The sequence below is a fragment of the Fundulus heteroclitus genome, chromosome 5, assembly GCF_011125445.2.
Source record: "Fundulus heteroclitus isolate FHET01 chromosome 5, MU-UCD_Fhet_4.1, whole genome shotgun sequence".
NCBI lineage: Eukaryota > Metazoa > Chordata > Actinopteri > Cyprinodontiformes > Fundulidae > Fundulus > Fundulus heteroclitus.
The window spans coordinates 33,036,667-33,053,640 of NC_046365.1; the positions used below are offsets into that span (position 1 = coordinate 33,036,667).

A 16,974-nucleotide genomic window follows, 5' to 3' on the forward strand; every position below is an offset into this window, starting at 1 on the left:
ATGGATGGATGTCCAGCCAGACTTTCCCAGAGACACTAGGGGTTTAAATAGGCATTACCAGTGGTGTGTTTATGAACCGGGCTGGTGGCTTATTGATTCTCAGCAGGGGGCGACAGCCCTCACAGCTTTAGGAAAGAAGCTGTTTTTGAGTCTGTTTTCTATTTTAAGTGGTGGGTCTCCCAAAAAATTAGCGGATATATATGTATATATTTGAGCTTGTACAAGTAATTTAGAACCGGTGTGAAGTAGAGAATATGTCCTAAAAGTTCTACTCCGTCCGCCCAGTTCTAGATTTTAAAAGTCGTAAAACAAAAAAAATGTTAGCTGTGGGATCATTCTACCCTGAAATAATTTAAATTTGTCTTTGAAATCCTTGAATTAATATGACCTCCCTGCCCATTAGGAATGTGTGTGCACTTCTCAGCTGCACTCTATGCGGAGTGTTTTATACATATTTAGGAGGAGAGTCTACAGGACAAAATGAAAAAAAAAAAAAAAAGTAATTTCCCTTCAACCTCGCGCCAACTTTGACTTTGCTGCTGATAAAAGTACATGTTCCACCTCAGCAAATACATGTCAGCTGGAGTGTGCGCACGTTCACAAGCGTACAGTTGGTTTAGGTGTGTGTGTGTGTGTGTGACAGGATGGAGGTTCATTATACATTGCCGGGAATTGACTTTGCCATTTTTGTTTTATCCTGAAATGAGAAAAACTTTTCAGACGTGACACTGTTTGACAGAGGATGATTGCTGGTGTGCGAGACGGCACATGTTGTGTTAGCCTCGTGTGTCTGTGTGCGTCGTAAAAATGTCTGTAATGGTTAGCGGCTCTCTACATTGGGAGCTACTCGTTACTAGAAGAAGAAAAAAAACACCCACATATGTCTGTGACGTCAGCAGAGGTGTAAAAAAAAAATAAAACAGGAAGTGGTGTGAGGTGCAGGGAAAGGAGCTGAGAAAGGTTCTGGTCGCAGGTCAGTAATTCCTACCATCTTCTTTGGTTCTGAGGAGGACGGCGCCGCTGGGAGGACCGTCCCCGATCCGTGTGTACGCCAGCACTTGCAGTGCATACATGGTGTATTTTTGGAGGAAACCCAGGAGGAGTGTTAAATTTCTGTCTCCTTCTACCACCCGAACACTAGGGGGACCGTCGGAGTCCTTCTCCCTGTACAACACCTGTGCAAAATGGAAGAGAAAAAAAACAAAACAATAATTAACACGAGAAAAACATAAAACCTGCAGTTTGCCGTATGCTCCGCCGCCAGTCATCTTGACTGCTTAAGCCTGTTTTATACAAATGTATCTCTGCTAATTTTGTGAGATTCTCCCACTGTAAAATAAATCATATAATGAACCTTTCAGACAACAAACTCTGGTGCTGTATTTCTTATTAGACTAGAAGAAAAAACAACAAGTCAGGCTGCTGAACTATAACCCATAAATTCTGCACAACATTCGCATACTTGCACATTTTGCATCATTGCATCTCCATCTAGCATTACAAATGCTGCTGAACTCTTACTTTTTAAATGCATTCTTGCACAAATGCCCTTTGCACAATCAAATTCTGTACATACAAATGTTTTTTTTTTCCTGCATTGTTTACATTTCAATTGTTTTACTTTTAAATCAGTCCTGCACCTTATAATGTATTTTAAATCTACTGTAAATTACAAGCTGTATTCTTGCACAAATGCCTCTTGCACAATCAATTCTGCACATACAAATGGTTTTAAAAATACTCACCTGTACACTGTGACTTCTCCTGCATTGTCTACATTTAAATTGTTTACTTTTAAATCACTGCTCCACCTTATACAGCAATTTAATTTTTACTGCAATTTACAAGCTGTATGCAAGTCACACTGCGACACCATTGACAAGAACAGCTAGATTAAAAACGTGCCAAAAATGTATCTTTTTCCCACATTTTGCTGCTCACAAAAATTAAGAATATTACTCTCAAAACTACTTGAGGAGAAGAAAAAAAAAAGAGTCTCCTCTATTGCTTAAACGTCTAAAGATGAAAATAAGACACAAGTGAGACACAGCGGGGGATCTGGGGCAGAAGGCTGTTCAACATTTAGAGCGGAGTGGAAGGTGTTAAAAGAGCTGCTGCTGGCAGCCACTTCCCATCTATTAACATGGTGGCCATGCTGCTCAGCGTGAGCCACAGGAAGGCACACAGATGTGGAGTGTGATGTGCTTTGGGCATGGTTGATGATGACCTGGATTTTATATGTAGAAAAAAAAAGAAAAAAAAAAAAGAGGGAATGCAGAAACAATGGTGTCGTTTACAGCGCCATGACAAAAAAAAAATGTTTGCAGCCTTGACGGCTTGTTTAGCTTTTGCTTTTTTTTGCCACTTAAATATTTCAGATCGTCAAACAAATTGTATTCTCAGACAAAAACAACTAAAGTAAATATAAAAAGCTCTTTCCAAATGGTTTCCTAAACCACATACTTTAGGCTGAGAGACCAGAAATAAGAGACAAAAAATATCTAAAAGCGTAATTTTAGATCAAAGCTCTGGCGGCGGCCTTAGGCTCATCTACATTGTTGGGTCTGGTGTCTTCCTCTGATCAACAACGATCCATGGATCCTCTACACGACTGAGGTCAGAGGAGTTTGCTGGCCAATCAAGCGGACTAACACCAGGGTGAGTGGACCAGCTTTTGGTACCTTTGGCTATGTGGGCCGTCACAAAGTCCTGCTGGAAAAATAAATCAGCATCCCCATACTGCTTGTCAGCAGAAGGAAGCATGAAGTGCTCTAGAATGTCCTGGTGGACGGCTGCGTTGACTTTAGAAACCCCAGTGGTCCAGAACCAGCAGATGAAGTGGCAACCCACTGACCGTGGAAACGTCACACTGGATTCTGGGCCTCTCCTCTCCTCCGCTAGACTCTGGGACCTTGACTTCCAGATGAAATGAAAACTTGAATTTAATGTAAAAAGAGGAGTTTGGACCATTGAGCAGCAGTCCAGTCATTTTTCTCCTTAGCCCAGGTAAAGCCGGGCATACACTGTACGAGTTTTTGTCCTTTTCAGGCCGATTCTTCAGTCGTACGAGAAGTCGAGGTTCACCTTGATCGTGTGTCCTGCGTCGTGTAGTATACGGGGGGTAACAAGGGGCGATTCGCCTCTCACAACCACATCCCCATCAGGAATCGGACGGTCGGTTGAAAATCAAACATGATTGAAATTCAGTCGGCCCTCGTGAGCGATCGTGAGCGCCTCCTGCTATTAAAGCGGAGTTACGACCAGTCTATGAGCTGATTTCCCCTGACCTCGCGCACTGCGCATGTGCAAACAAGTAGATTCTTCTTCGTCTTCCCAAACGAAAACATAGGAGCGGAGAGAAGGATGGCGGCGGTACGTGTGACATGGAGTCAAACTACGGTGGAGCAACTCTTAGAATGTCCAAAGCAGCGTGTTTCGTTCTAGTGAGCCTCATATTTAACAGTGAGCATCGACACTTCCGCCTTTTTCTTCTTCTACTGTTTACATTTGGCTTCCGGGTAGATGAGTCCGAGTAGCGCCATCTCTCTACGGGGCTGAGTCCGACGTGTGGTTTTTAGACGTACGGTGTGAGAAGTCAGATCGCATCAGACCGTCAGGGCCGCACAGTAAGAACAGATATCGTGAGCAGTGAACTTTTAAACCGTGCGGTTTCGTCGTACAGTATGAGCTGTTTCTGAGTGCAACGATTCAAAATATCATGCAGTGTATGCCCGGCATAAGATGCTTGTAGCTCCTGTGCAGGGTTCGTCTGTGCGTAGTAGATACAGTCTCAGTCCAACTCCTTGTGAAGGGCCACAGTTATCCCTGCTGCTGATGCTCCTATTACTACCAAACCGTTGTCCTTCCACTCAACTTTCTGCTTACATGCTTGGATACAGAGCTCAGTGAACAGCCAGCTTCTTTAGCAATTACCTTTTGTGGCTTACCCTCCTTGTGGAGGGTGTAACTGAGCGTCTTTTGGACATCTGTCCAGTCAACAGTCTTTCCCTGGATTGTGTCGGCCTACTGACCCAGACCAATGCATTTACAGGCTCAGGTAAACCTTACAGGTGTTTTCAGTTAATTACCTAATTAGGGTGCTACAATATTTCCCCTTTTCACAATATTCTAATCATTTTATCATCTTCTGAGACACTGAATTATGGGTTTCAATTATATGTAAGCCTTGAAACGCAAAAGGCTTGAAAGGTTTCCCTGTGGCTAATCAATCTATATAATATGCAGGTTTCACTTTTCCTTCACGCTTTCACTTTTTCACAATGTTCACATTTTTTTGAGCAGTACGAGCAGTTGACATTTCCTGTTTTGATAGATGTTGAGGGTGACGCGGTAACATCTTTTCTCCCGATGGGGGGAAAATGAGATAAAATGCTGCCGGGCGTGCGCATACTTAGAGACCTGCGTGTCTAAATATGTCAGCTACGTAACCATTTGGGCTCGCGACGCGACACACTTCTCCACCGCTTTCCTTCAGATTGCTCATGAGGGACGAGGGCAGACTGCAAGATGTGCTGCTTTAACTGGGTTGGGAGTCTGGGCTTAAACGCTAAAGCTATTCAGACTGCGACACAAAACATTTCATTTCTTGCCAAAACTGCGGTTCTTATTTTGAAATTACAGAGACTCTTCCAAATCCAGCCGGTCCTACGGATTCATTTCCTCTGTGTTTTTTTTAAACAAAGGCATAATCCAATTGATGTTTCACCTACAACCTGACACCTACTGACGTGTTATCAAAGAAATAAAGCCCCTTTAAATTACACGCACACACCTAAACCTAATCATTGCAACAGGATGCTTTTTAAAAGCAGTAGTGGAGGAGGACCAAACTGGAACAGTTACAGGACATTGCATCACGCTCCTCTTGTATCAGGTTCTTCTGTGCAAAGGTTTGTGTGGAAATGGGTGTGTGAGATGTGTTGGAAGGAAGCGATAATGGGCCAAGAGGGTCAAGTCAGAACATTACGGCGGGTCTGAGTGTCTCTGTGGCTGCTCGAGAGTTTTTATTCACCTTATACCCAATAATGACTCCGTTCCTTTGTGCCTCAGGAAGTGGAGCCCAGGTGAGCATGATCCTGGAGGAGCTCACTGCCTCGGCGGTTACATTCGCTGGAGGACCAGACGGAGCTGAAAAACAGACAAAGAAACGTGCGCACAAACACGCCGCTCAGTGCCACTTGACTCTCTGAACCAATCTTCGATTTTACCTCAATCATCTCCCTCTCTCCATCAATCTTCCCCTCTGTGAAATTGAGGGAGCGAGTAAAGGCCAGGGAGAGGTGGCAAGATGAGAGAAGGACACAGAAAAGTAATTGTAGCACTTTATTTCTCAACCATCTGCCTTCTTATGCCCAGCTAGTAATACATCACACTCGTCTCTGCTGGACACTTGCAAACTGGAAAGGAGAGAGAACGAGGTCTGTGTTTGTACCGGATTCGGCGGTGCGTGCTGCGACATTTTGGCTCCACGGTCCGGGTCCTATGGAGTTGAAGGCCTGTATCTGAACCTGATGGTGGGTCCAGGGACTTAGCCCCTCTATTGTGGCTTCAGACGTTCCGAACCCGCCCTTTACGTCCTCGGTCCTGTCTTCCCCGTCTCCGTCTGTCCTCCACACACGGAGCCGGTAGCCCACGGTCTCCGGGCTGCTGTTGAACTCGGACTCTAGGAGAGGCTGAAAGAAAACCAGGAGTTAGAGAAGGGGTGGCAAACATACGGCCCGCGGACCGGTTCCGGCCCGCCGAACAATTTAGTCCGGCCCGGTGGCTAAATGCATTATCATTATTCAAAAAAAAAAAAAAAAAAAAAAAAAGGCTATTTTCCATTGTTGTCCTAATGCCAAAAAGAGCCCTACAGATTTGACTTTCACAAGTGGAGCAGAACTGCTTTTGCCATAGTGCTCCGCTTGATTTATGAATGTGAATAGTTTTATTATGATTCATGCGGGGAATATCTCAAATGATATGGACACTACAATGGGAAAGTAGGAGAGGAAAGGAAGAACGAGAAGAAAAAAAACAAAAGGTGAAAAAAAGAGGAGATAAAAGGAAGAGAATGATTAAACAATTATTGAAACAAACATATTTCATTTAATTGAAAATCTGCAGTTCCTATATTGTCCACGAGGGGCGCTGTTTTAATCAGCAGATGGTAGCACTGAGCTTCAGATGTGGAAAATTGATTTTAAATAATTTCTTAATTTGTATCTGTTTGATGTATTTTGTCATGCAGGACAGTGTTTTTAAGTTCCAAAAATGTGAATAAATGTTTTTCAACATTGTACAATCACTGTGATCAGTTCTTATGCACAATGCACTTAAGTAAATGTTTAACTGAGTAAAAGTATTATATAAAAAATCAACAAAAAGTCCACTTTTATTAGTTCTATTTAATCTTGCAATGAGTTTACTCGTGTGGTACTCTTGAGATCAGATTAAGCTGAATGCGGCCCCTAAACCAAAATGCGTTTGACACCCCTGAGTTAGAGGGTGAGGGGAAAAGCAAATCTGATGCGTTCTGCTTCACGTTTCATTGCTATGTTACCCAGCTTTACGTCAAAATTCGTTCTGTGGCTAACACATATTAACAATTAAAAAAGCATTTTATTGCAACAGATCCAAAAAGAACCTATTATTTCTAAAGCAGACATTATAACTTTTTATCATCGCTCCTAAGGCCTGATATGCAAAAGGTTTGCGCGTAATGAAACGTGTGCGAACTAATTAGCGTGTGAAAAGCTGATCTGCATATCAGGAGCCAATCAGTTTGGGTGTGTAAAATTCGCAGCATGTGCTGATGACCAAACAATAAAATCTTATGGGAGGAGGATATGAAAATGTAAAGCGATGTAAAGCAATTTTGCAAAGCTGAAACTGCCGCAGTTTTTGCATTTATATTTAGCAGGTTTTAAAATCTGGTGCTAACTCGTGGGCAAAAATGTAAGGAGGCACTGGTACAATGACAGACGATGGAGAGAGAGAGTCTGTGTGCATGTGAACAAATGTGGACTGTCGGAAATAACATTAGTAGAATAAGGTTAGTGGGGAAAAATATGTTTGCCTTGGACAGATTAATGTAGAGGGAAGCAAACAATCTTTATGCTACAAAGTAAAAAAAAAAAAAAAAAACAATGACTGAAGTTAAATATTGTGGCATAATGATAAGAAAACAAAACTGAATATTACCCACCACCAGAGAACAACCGAGTGACGGGTATTTTCATATGCTTGCCATTGGTCTTTGTCTCCGCAGCACCTTTAAAAACAACCCAGCTAAAGTTATGCACAAAAGTTATTCAACCCCTGAGAGATTTAGATCTTAATATCTTGTCACTAACTAGAATAAGACTCCACGCCTGCAAGACCATATTTTGGGTAAGTAAGGCACCGGTTCCCTTGTCTTATATTCCTGGAGACCTTACTACATTTATGCATGCAAGTCCACCATCAATGGAAACACTTCCTCCTTATTTCAGGCTTAACCATATATATATATATATATATATATATATATATATATATATATATATATAGAGTCTAAAAGTGGAGAACATTGAAAAGAACTGCCAACATGCCCAGGTCTGCAAGGCCAAGCAAGTTCACCCTCGGAGCAGGCTGCAAGATGGTAAAAGAAGTCTCCAAAAACCATAAAAGTCCCCAGGTGACCAAGAGCAAGCTGATTTCTTCTGCCAATGTGAACGTGGTATGATCAGGAAGAGATTGATCAAGTTTAACTTTTACGGAAGGTGTGCAGGGATGGAATTTTCTCTGTAGAAAAATATAAACACCAGCCTGATGTTTGCCAGAGAAAACAAAGACCAGGACTTGTGGAATAATGTTGTTCTGGACAGATGACTCTAAAACTCAATTATCAGAAGACCAGAACAAAATCAGAATCAACACACCATAGAATCCACCATGAACTTTATTGCGTGTCAGAGAGTGTTTGAGGGTTTATTAAATACCTGAGAGCATCTGTAAAGAGTAAAGATGAAGCAGGACTGGACCCAGTAACATGAAAATGACCCAACACTGACAGTAAATCCCACTGGCTGAGAATTAAAAAATGTAATGACCTGAAACGGGCTGCACATGCAAGAAACCGCTCAAAGAATATTAACCAGAAAACTAACTATTCTCGTCATGCTTAAAGAAGCGTAGCGTAAGTTCCAGGATTTTTTGAAGAAGTCTGCCCACCTCTGGCGACAAGTTAAAATGACACCAGTGTTGTGCACGTGCATAGGAGAGGAGGAAAATCATCTGCTACTGCGACTGCGCAGGTCTTTTGTTTAGAGGCGTAATGTTTTCTGAAGTAAGAAAGTTATAAATATTGAAGTTAGCCCGTGTTCTCTCGCTAATGCATAGATTATGGCAGAGACTCAACAAAGTATCCAGGTGAACGAGAACGCGCATCACGCCCACACACATGCCCAGAGGATTTGGCTCGAATCTCTTTCTCATAAACTGACTAATCCAGCCTAAGGAGGCAACTGTGGCAAACAGAGGAAGACTCGTTTTGCACGTTGGGCCATTAAAAGGGCATGTCGCGGCCTTCCACGTTCCAAAAAAACAAAATTCCAACATAGGCCGTTGGTGGTAACAGGTGGTTTGATTTGCACGCACTTCTGACTTCATTGATTTGTAAAAATATGGGATTTATTTCTTGAAAAAATATAGACAAAATAAAGACTAAAAAATGTCTTGCAACTTAGTTGAAAACGAAAAATAATCTCAATTTGCTGTTTGAAGCTCTAAAAGTGGTCAAAAAATCATTTACACACCAGACATTTACCAAACAATAGCTCTGCACCAAGCACCCGGTGTGTTCTTAATTACTCAAATTAATGGGAGGGTCTAACAATTAACAACGTAATCTAAAACTTTTCAAATTAAAAAATTGATTACAAATGTTGGTTCTAAACTAACTTAAATATATTCCAACTGCCCAAAGAAGAAAACTAAATTGGTAGAAATCACAATCCACAAAATTTAGCATAAATGGCCACAACAGGGCATGTATTGGAAAGAAAATAAATTATATTTAACTTCAAAACTTTGAACTTTTGCACCATGCACCTGAAAAATCGCCATCTGTTTCACCTTTAAACTTTATTCTCCTCATTTTCTTTCCGTTTCAGCTGCTCTACATCACCTCAGACCGACGTGATGATGCATAATTATGAATCGCTTCAGAAAGCAAAGGCCAGTTTAACGTGGTGTTGTCCACAGCCTATACCTAATCTGACAGACGATTTTCACCAACACTGTACATAGTGGTTGTCCCATGTTGTGCAAAGGATAAGTCTTTGAGACATCGAGTCGTTTTAAATACCTCGGTGATTTAGCACAGCTTAGCATTTAGGAGCCATAATACAAAATGTCACATTAGTTTTATTACCCTTAATATGCAGCTTAGAATAATAGCCTTAGCTAAAACCATTGTGATGGTCCCATTACAGCAGAAAACCAGCATAGCTCAGGCAGGGCGCTAACATACAGGTGAAATCCCATTAGCATGCCGCACTTGTAGCCTATAGTGTCTCAGTGTCTGTGTCTGATTTGACAGGCTCTTTTTCTCATTCCAACTCTTAAATGGAAAAATACTCCGCTCTCCATTTACGTTATAATAGAAGAGGGGAACGGTGGGAGTGAACGAGGGATTGGAGGGAAAGAGAGAGGGAAGAAAACCAAAGAAAAGGAAAGACTTGGGAGAACATTACATAGCAGTTTGTGCTGGTAGCGGCCCAAAGTGGTGAATGTGAAATGTGACAGATTAGTGCGAGCAACGATAACCAGGAGAGACAATGATTACAGGCTGTCAGCCGCTCAACCTGTTCAGTCCTGCTGCTGAGTGAGCAAACACACAAGCACCAATGGAAGAAAAGAAAAAAAAAAATAAATAAATAAAACGAGATGCAAAAACACCAAACGGGTCCGCAAAGAAACAAAAGAACTCCCAGTCAAATTAGCACCGCTTAAATGAGTGTAAAGGAGAAGAATAAAGGTTAATGGTTTTACAGAGTGAAGCATGCGTTTTTTTTTTTGTGTGTGTGTGTGTGTGTGTGTGTGTGTGTCTTGGTACCTTCCAGCTAAAACGTAGGCTGGTCTGTGTCGCAGACACGAGGCTTAGATTGGAGGGGTGCGTGTCAGGGGCAGCCTGTAGTGTTTGAATCAGCCTGGAGGGGGCGCTCATCGGACTGGAGCCGACGATGTTCACCTGCTGCATCCTGAACCTGGAGAGCATGAAAAGGCAAGGCAAATTTATTTGTATAGCACATTTCAGTGCAGAGACAATGCAAAGTGCTTTACATGATTAAAATACAGGAAAAAACTGAATAAAACCAAGTAGGGATAAAATGTAGAAACAAAATAGAACATGGGAGAATAGAAACTAAAAGCAAATATTGAAAACAGTTGGACTACAAAGTTGAACTAATGATGTTTCAGTAAAACAGACAATGGCAGTCCTAAACAAATGTGTTTTTAATCTTGATTTAAAGGAACTCGGGCTTTTAGCATTTTTACAGTTTCCTGGAAGTTTGTTCCAGATAAGTGGAGCATAGGAACTAAAGCACAAACTAAACACAACAGTTTACATGTAAAAAAAAACAAAAAACTGAAATGTGGTACGAGGGGTTTCATGCCAACCATGTTTCACTTGGTATCCGATTTGACCACAAAGAATTTAAAATATTTCAATGCTATAGTTAAAAAAAAGATTTTCACTGTAAGAAATGTGGTTAGAAAGTTAAGAGTTATTTCATAAGATCAGGTTTCATATTCTTTTCTCCTTTTTTGTTGACTCATCAACTCCAAACCGAGATGAAAACCACAATGAAAAGAAACTGTAAAGTAACACAAAGTATTCAGAAAATGTTGTAAAATTAAATCAATCCTGAGACTGGTATGCGTGTGTATCTCCATAATTTAAGAAAATATTTAAGTACCAAGAAAAATAAACTGATAAGGTACAGTTTAGTTACATGGGTACAAATTTGACTGCATGAGAAAATAATTAAATCAGAAGAATATCTTAATCTCCACAATTTACTCACAGAGTTATCCTTCTAACAAACTTTTTCACAACCTCTACTTATCAAAGCAAATTTATTTATCTGATTGTCATACATCAGGTTTCAGAAATTCAATGATGCCCTGCTGATTAGCAGTAAAACATGTCTTGAATGCACAATGTTCAAACAATTTTAACAATGGAAGGGTGGTGCTGTGGGGGCCTGGTGGGCTGCAACATTAACTTATGCTTAAGGCCCCATTTAACCTGGGGCCGGCCCTGCACATTATCAATACCAAGACATATTTTATCGACTTTGAAGTAACAATGAGTAAATAAAGAAGAAAAGCAGAGATATTCTCAAATTGGTTATTGATGTGCACACTGCTAATCTGTAGCAAACTCAGTGATGCACCTAAAAATGCTAAATGTACAGGGTTAGCTATCGATAAATGACTTACCGGTATATTAAGTTTAAATGATTAATTGTGCACAAAGTATGCAGGTTAAGGAGAGTTTTTTTTTCCTTCACGAAAGAAAATGCAAATAGTAATCGACTGAAACTATACGAGGCACTTATGCATCCAAAATCAGTGCAGAAAAGATTTGCATGCTCACGTTTCTTTCTCTTGTTTGCACCGACTGCCTTCTTGCACCAGGGTCTGTCACAGATTTTTGATCCCGACCCCGATTCATCTAATAAATGTGGTCAGTAAAACCTTCACCGTCGCCGTTACTGAAAACTGACAGGTGATTAAATGAACCTTCCGATATCTAACAAAGGCTACACTCAACCAATCAAAAGAGGCCATAAGATAAATAAAAGTCTTCTTAAAGCCAGCAGGAGAAAAACACACTGAAAAAATGGAACTAGAAATAAGTAAAATGTTCTTAAAATTAGTGTATTTGCCCTTGATTTGAGCAGGTAAATAAGATGATTTGCCAATGGAATAAGATTTTTGCACTTTTATTTTGAACAATTTTTGAACACTTTATCTCCATCATCTTATTTCAAGTGCAGTATATCTAATTATATTATTTTAGGGGTCAAAATACTCACTCCATTGGCAGATAATCTTATTTACCTGCCCAAATCAAGGATAAATACACTGATTTTAAGAACATTTCACCTTTTTACATCCGTTTTTGCAGTGCAACTTCTTCTTAGTAGTAGTGAAAGGCCTTGCTCTTCTCCCTGAAACTAACCATGACCCTTTCAGGTGGGCTTGAAGTACTTGTAACAGTAAGTGATTCATTCTCACAGGGACGTATCTTATTACATGCTTTAAAAACTGGAATCAAGATGCTTCTCCGCATAAGATAGATACTTAGGCATTCGATACCTGCCAAGCATGTAAAGATATCCTGTATGTAGCTCATGTCAAGCAGGACAGTAGAGAGTTTACTGATGTCTTTGTCACAAGCATATCACGCTACCTGAACAACATATTCACAAAAGAAGTAACACACTTGAATCCAGACTTTAATCCATCCATCCATCCATCCATCCATCAACCCATCCATCCATCCATCCATCCATCCATCAACCCATCCATCCATCCATCCATCCATCCATCCATCCATCCTTACATTCATTCATTCATCCATCCATCCATCCATCCATCCATCCATCCATCCATCCATCCATCCATCCATTCATCCATCCATCCATCTATCAACCCATCCATCCTTACATTCATTCATCCATCCTTACATCCATCCATCCATCCATCCATCCATCCATCCATCCATCCATCCATCCATCCATCCATTCATTCATCCATCCATCCATCCTTACATTCATTCATCCATCCATCCATCCATCAACCCATCCATCCTTACATTCATTCATCCATCCTTACATCCATCCATCCATCCATCCATTTATTTAAAGGTCCAGAAACCTTGAACATATCCCTGCAGATTACTGTTGCATCACTTCAGATTAGCATCCTGTTTTGCCCAATGCTTCCACTTCATCTGGTCAATAACTCAGATTTTTGCCTGCAGACAGGTCAACGAATACCCTTCACACCCGATTAGGGTCAAACTGCCACAACATAGATGGTCTTTGCAGTTCCAGACTGTGTTGCACATGAAAAGGAAAAACTTTATTAGCAGTGAGTTGGTGGTTTAAATATTGAGGTCCCTGGTCCTTAGATTTCTCTGCAGCACCTCACCTGAATCAAATGATTGCATGACTTCCTGAGCAGAATCAAGGGCTGTTAATCACCCACTGTTTTAATTCAGGTGTGTGGAGTCAGGGAAACGTCATGCAGGACAGTGGGGACCAGGCTTGGAGACCCTTGGTTTATGTCATCAGGTCGTGTAGGTTTTAAAGCCGTTGTTCTATTAGAAGTGCTGGGTTTAATCTGCTGCGATAAAACGATACACAAGCCGTCTGCTTTCTTGTGAAATCTTAATCACAACCCTTTTAGCAAATGTGTTTTTGCAATCGATCTATCTGCAGCCATGACGCAATTATATATTATTATTATTATTATTATTATTATTATTAAATTTATGCAGGTCAGTTAGCATCAGCAGCTCATGAACTGATCAAATAATTAAATATTCTCTAATTTAAGACCCCTGAAACTATATATAGGATCTCAAATGAATTCCAGTGATTTCCGGTGAAAAAAAACCCAAAAACACATGATTTATTGAGATCTTTTTTTTCCCCATTTATGAAGTGAACTGTGTGCCGTCATGGTTTAGTGCTTGCTAAAAGAGTCAGAAAATGTCCCCTACCTGACTGACAAGATCAGTGCCAGCACAGCCCCATTTTAAAAATGTCAAATGTTAGGCAAAGTGCCAAACTGTGCCACATTATTGTATAGTGATGATCAACAGCTGAGGAGTTTTTCAGTTGTCTGAAAACAGCGAGCGAGTCAGTAAAACGCCGATATCTAAACATGTAGACTTGTCAACAGAAACACATCCATGAGAGAGCATTTGATTCTTTTGTTGTTTCTAAATGCAGCCGTGCGTCGGTGTGGCTGCGACTGATAAAATGTGCGCTTGGCAGAGTTTGTAGAGAGACTACATCTATGAGTTGGTATCCCTGCGACTGGGGGAAAACTGAGAGCGGGATGCAAAGAGAGACGAGAAATACAGACAAGTTCAATGCTTCGTCTGACATCCCAGCGGCTCTGCCTGTGACAACATGAGCCCGGTGGCTCTGCGCTGCGTGGATATGTGCAAAATCCCACAACACACCAAAACAGGGATATTCAGGGTTTTTTTTACACATGGATTCGTCAAATTTACACATTTTTCTACAGTTCGAGGATCATTTCAGCAAATATTCAAACGAGAAAAAGGTTCATCACAGACGTTTGACATGTTTCTACAGTCCTCAGTGATAGAGGGATGATGTACATATTAATGGATGGCAGGAGGGGCTGATGAACAATGAACTATGAGCAAACCACTACAAAAAGTAAGTGAAATTTTCTTGAAATAAGAGTAATTTTCCTTGATTAGAGCAGGTAAATAAGATTATTTGCCAATGGTATAAGATTTTTGCACTTAAAATAGGAACAATTCATCCCCATCATCTTATTTTAGGGGTAATAATACTCATTCCATTGGCAAATAGTCTTATTTAGCTACTCAAATCAAGGAAAAATACACTAATTTCAAGATATTTTTACTTACTTTTAGTTGCCTTTTTGCAGTGCAAACAGACAGATGGATGTATTTTTAGACAACAGGACAATTAAATGCAATGCTTTTCTAGACTGCATCTGAATCGTAGATATCAGGATCAGAAGAGATCAGGAGACATCCAGAGACTGCAGATTGACAAAGACAATGAAGAAGAGCTGCTTCTAAATAACGGATTCCTGATACAAACCCCCACCTCTCTCCTCTGTTCCCCTTGTCTCTCATTCTTTGCTCGTTCTCCAGTTTAATGCTTTCTGCTGCCCTTCCAACTTTCTCATCAACGTTGCCGTCCCCGGCCCTCATCCCTCTGCCTCCCCCCCCTCCCCTCTGCTGCAGCTAGTTTGCAGGAGGGTAATAAGGATCTGCATGCTGCAGCTGTGAAGGTGCTGACAAACAGAAAAGTCTCAGATGGAACTGTCTCTCCGTGCGCCCGCGTGATTTATCGAACTTCACCTGAGCCTCGCGATACCGCAGAAACTGCCGAAGACTGAGATTTGTGTAAGCCGGTGTGCGTACGGTGATGTGTGAGTGTGCGATAGCGCTCAAATGTGCCGCTGAGCGTGTTTGCTGCTCACCTGTACCGAGTGAAGGGAGTTAGGCTGGGGATCTCCAGCGTGTCTGCGTCCGGCTCGTTGTCTTTCTGGTAAACGACCCTCCATGCCTCCTCCTTCCCGTCCTCCTTCACCACCTGTTAAACAGGGAGCATGTTGCAGAGCAGGTCTCCTCCTGCTGTGTTTGGCCGCCAACCACTAAAGTGCGCTCTCAGCGCAGACGCACCTGTCCTTCGACGATCCATCTGGAAATTGCGGTCTTGCCGTCAGCACCAGGGCGGAACCTGAGCATCGCTGTTCGGGGACTGATGTTAGAGATGACGAGGTTGGAAGGAGCCCCGGGAAGCTCTGCAAGCATAGCAGAGGAGACACAACAGATAAGAACAGCTTTGAGTAGCTTATTTACTTAAATGACTCAAATAACAAAGTAAAATTCACAAATTATATGCAGCCATTACACACAGAGTGATGTAATTCATTTGACTATTTTTATGTTGATGATTGCGGCTTACAGCTAAAGAAAGCCGACAATTTAGTGTCTTAGAAAGTTTTAATATCACATACGACCAGTAAAAAAAAAAAACATTTTTAATACTTTGTGGTTGTTGATACCTTTGTTTTGTAATTTAGGTATCACATGTGTTCATTTTCATCCTGTTTTACTCTGGTGATCCAAGGGCCCTTGTGTTGGATTTACATCCCGCTTTATTTGAAATAACAAGTTTTCCTGATTTGGTTTGAGTTATTTGGCTTTGCATGTTGTGTTTATTTGATGTTCATATTCTTGTTATGTTTAGTTACTATTGCTCTTCATGATGTTTCTAGTTTTTTATACATTCAACTTGGTTTTTCAATACATTTCCTGCCTGCTTCCCGCTTATACTCAGCTCCTAGTAAGCCACGCATACATGATGGGGCCCGGTGTCTCTCATCTACCTTGAAGATTCCCTGTGGGGTTTAGGTCAGACGGGTGTCCCAGCAAATCAAGCACAGTAACACCGCTGCCATTAAACCAGGTTAGGGACAGAACAGGTGCCGGTTTTATCCATCCACTGTCTTCCACTTATCTGAGATCAGGTTGTGGGGATTCCAGGTTCCCTTGATGTTAAAAGAACCTATGCTTCCTGAGCACCTTAGGATCACCATTCTTGCCTGAAAAACCTCCCCAGGGAGGCGTCAGGAGGCATTATCATCAGACACCTGAACCACCTTAACTGTCAGAAAAAAAAACCAAGAGCAGTGGTTCCCAGCCCTGATCCTCAGGGACTCACGTCCTGCGTGTTTTAGATGTGTCTCTGTTCCAGCTCACATGATTCACATGCATGACCTCCTCTAAAGCCATCAAGTGCTGTTTTTTTTTTAATCATTCACTCATTTAAGCAAGCAGACACCTAAAACATGCAGATCAGGGGTCCCCTAGGAACCACTGATCTAGAGGATGAAATCGACATCTCCATAAAGCTGTCCTGCAGAGTTAAAAACGCAAAATTTCCTACTTAGACGACCTGGAGTTGAAAAAAACACGGTGGACCAACATGGCTCCCCGAGTCATCAGTCATTGCGGAAACTTCACGTTTGACCTGAAGCAACTTAGATTCTTTGCCTCACTGCGACTCTGGGATCTTGATTACAACATGAAATGTAAAACTTACCAGGAGGTTCCAGTCCAGCACTTTTTCTCCTAAGCCCACATAAGCTGCGTTTGATGTGTCTGGTGCAGGA

At 41.4% G+C, this 16,974-nt stretch overlaps 1 protein-coding gene across 3 annotated transcripts in view; it reads right to left on the reverse strand.

Annotated features, from left to right (window-relative positions):
• The window catches only part of sdk1b (sidekick cell adhesion molecule 1b), a 413,277-nt gene that overhangs the window by 12,077 nt on the left and 384,226 nt on the right, over positions 1-16,974 (reverse strand). For all 3 annotated transcript variants that reach the window (XM_036137444.1, XM_036137445.1, XM_036137446.1), the window contains 6 exons: positions 15,479-15,600; positions 15,277-15,389; positions 10,100-10,250; positions 5,453-5,693; positions 5,033-5,148; positions 989-1,175 (listed from right to left, as the gene is read on the reverse strand). In XM_036137444.1, coding sequence (XP_035993337.1) covers positions 989-1,175; positions 5,033-5,148; positions 5,453-5,693; positions 10,100-10,250; positions 15,277-15,389; positions 15,479-15,600 — 930 coding nt within the window. The remainder of the gene's footprint in view (positions 1-988; positions 1,176-5,032; positions 5,149-5,452; positions 5,694-10,099; positions 10,251-15,276; positions 15,390-15,478; positions 15,601-16,974) is intronic.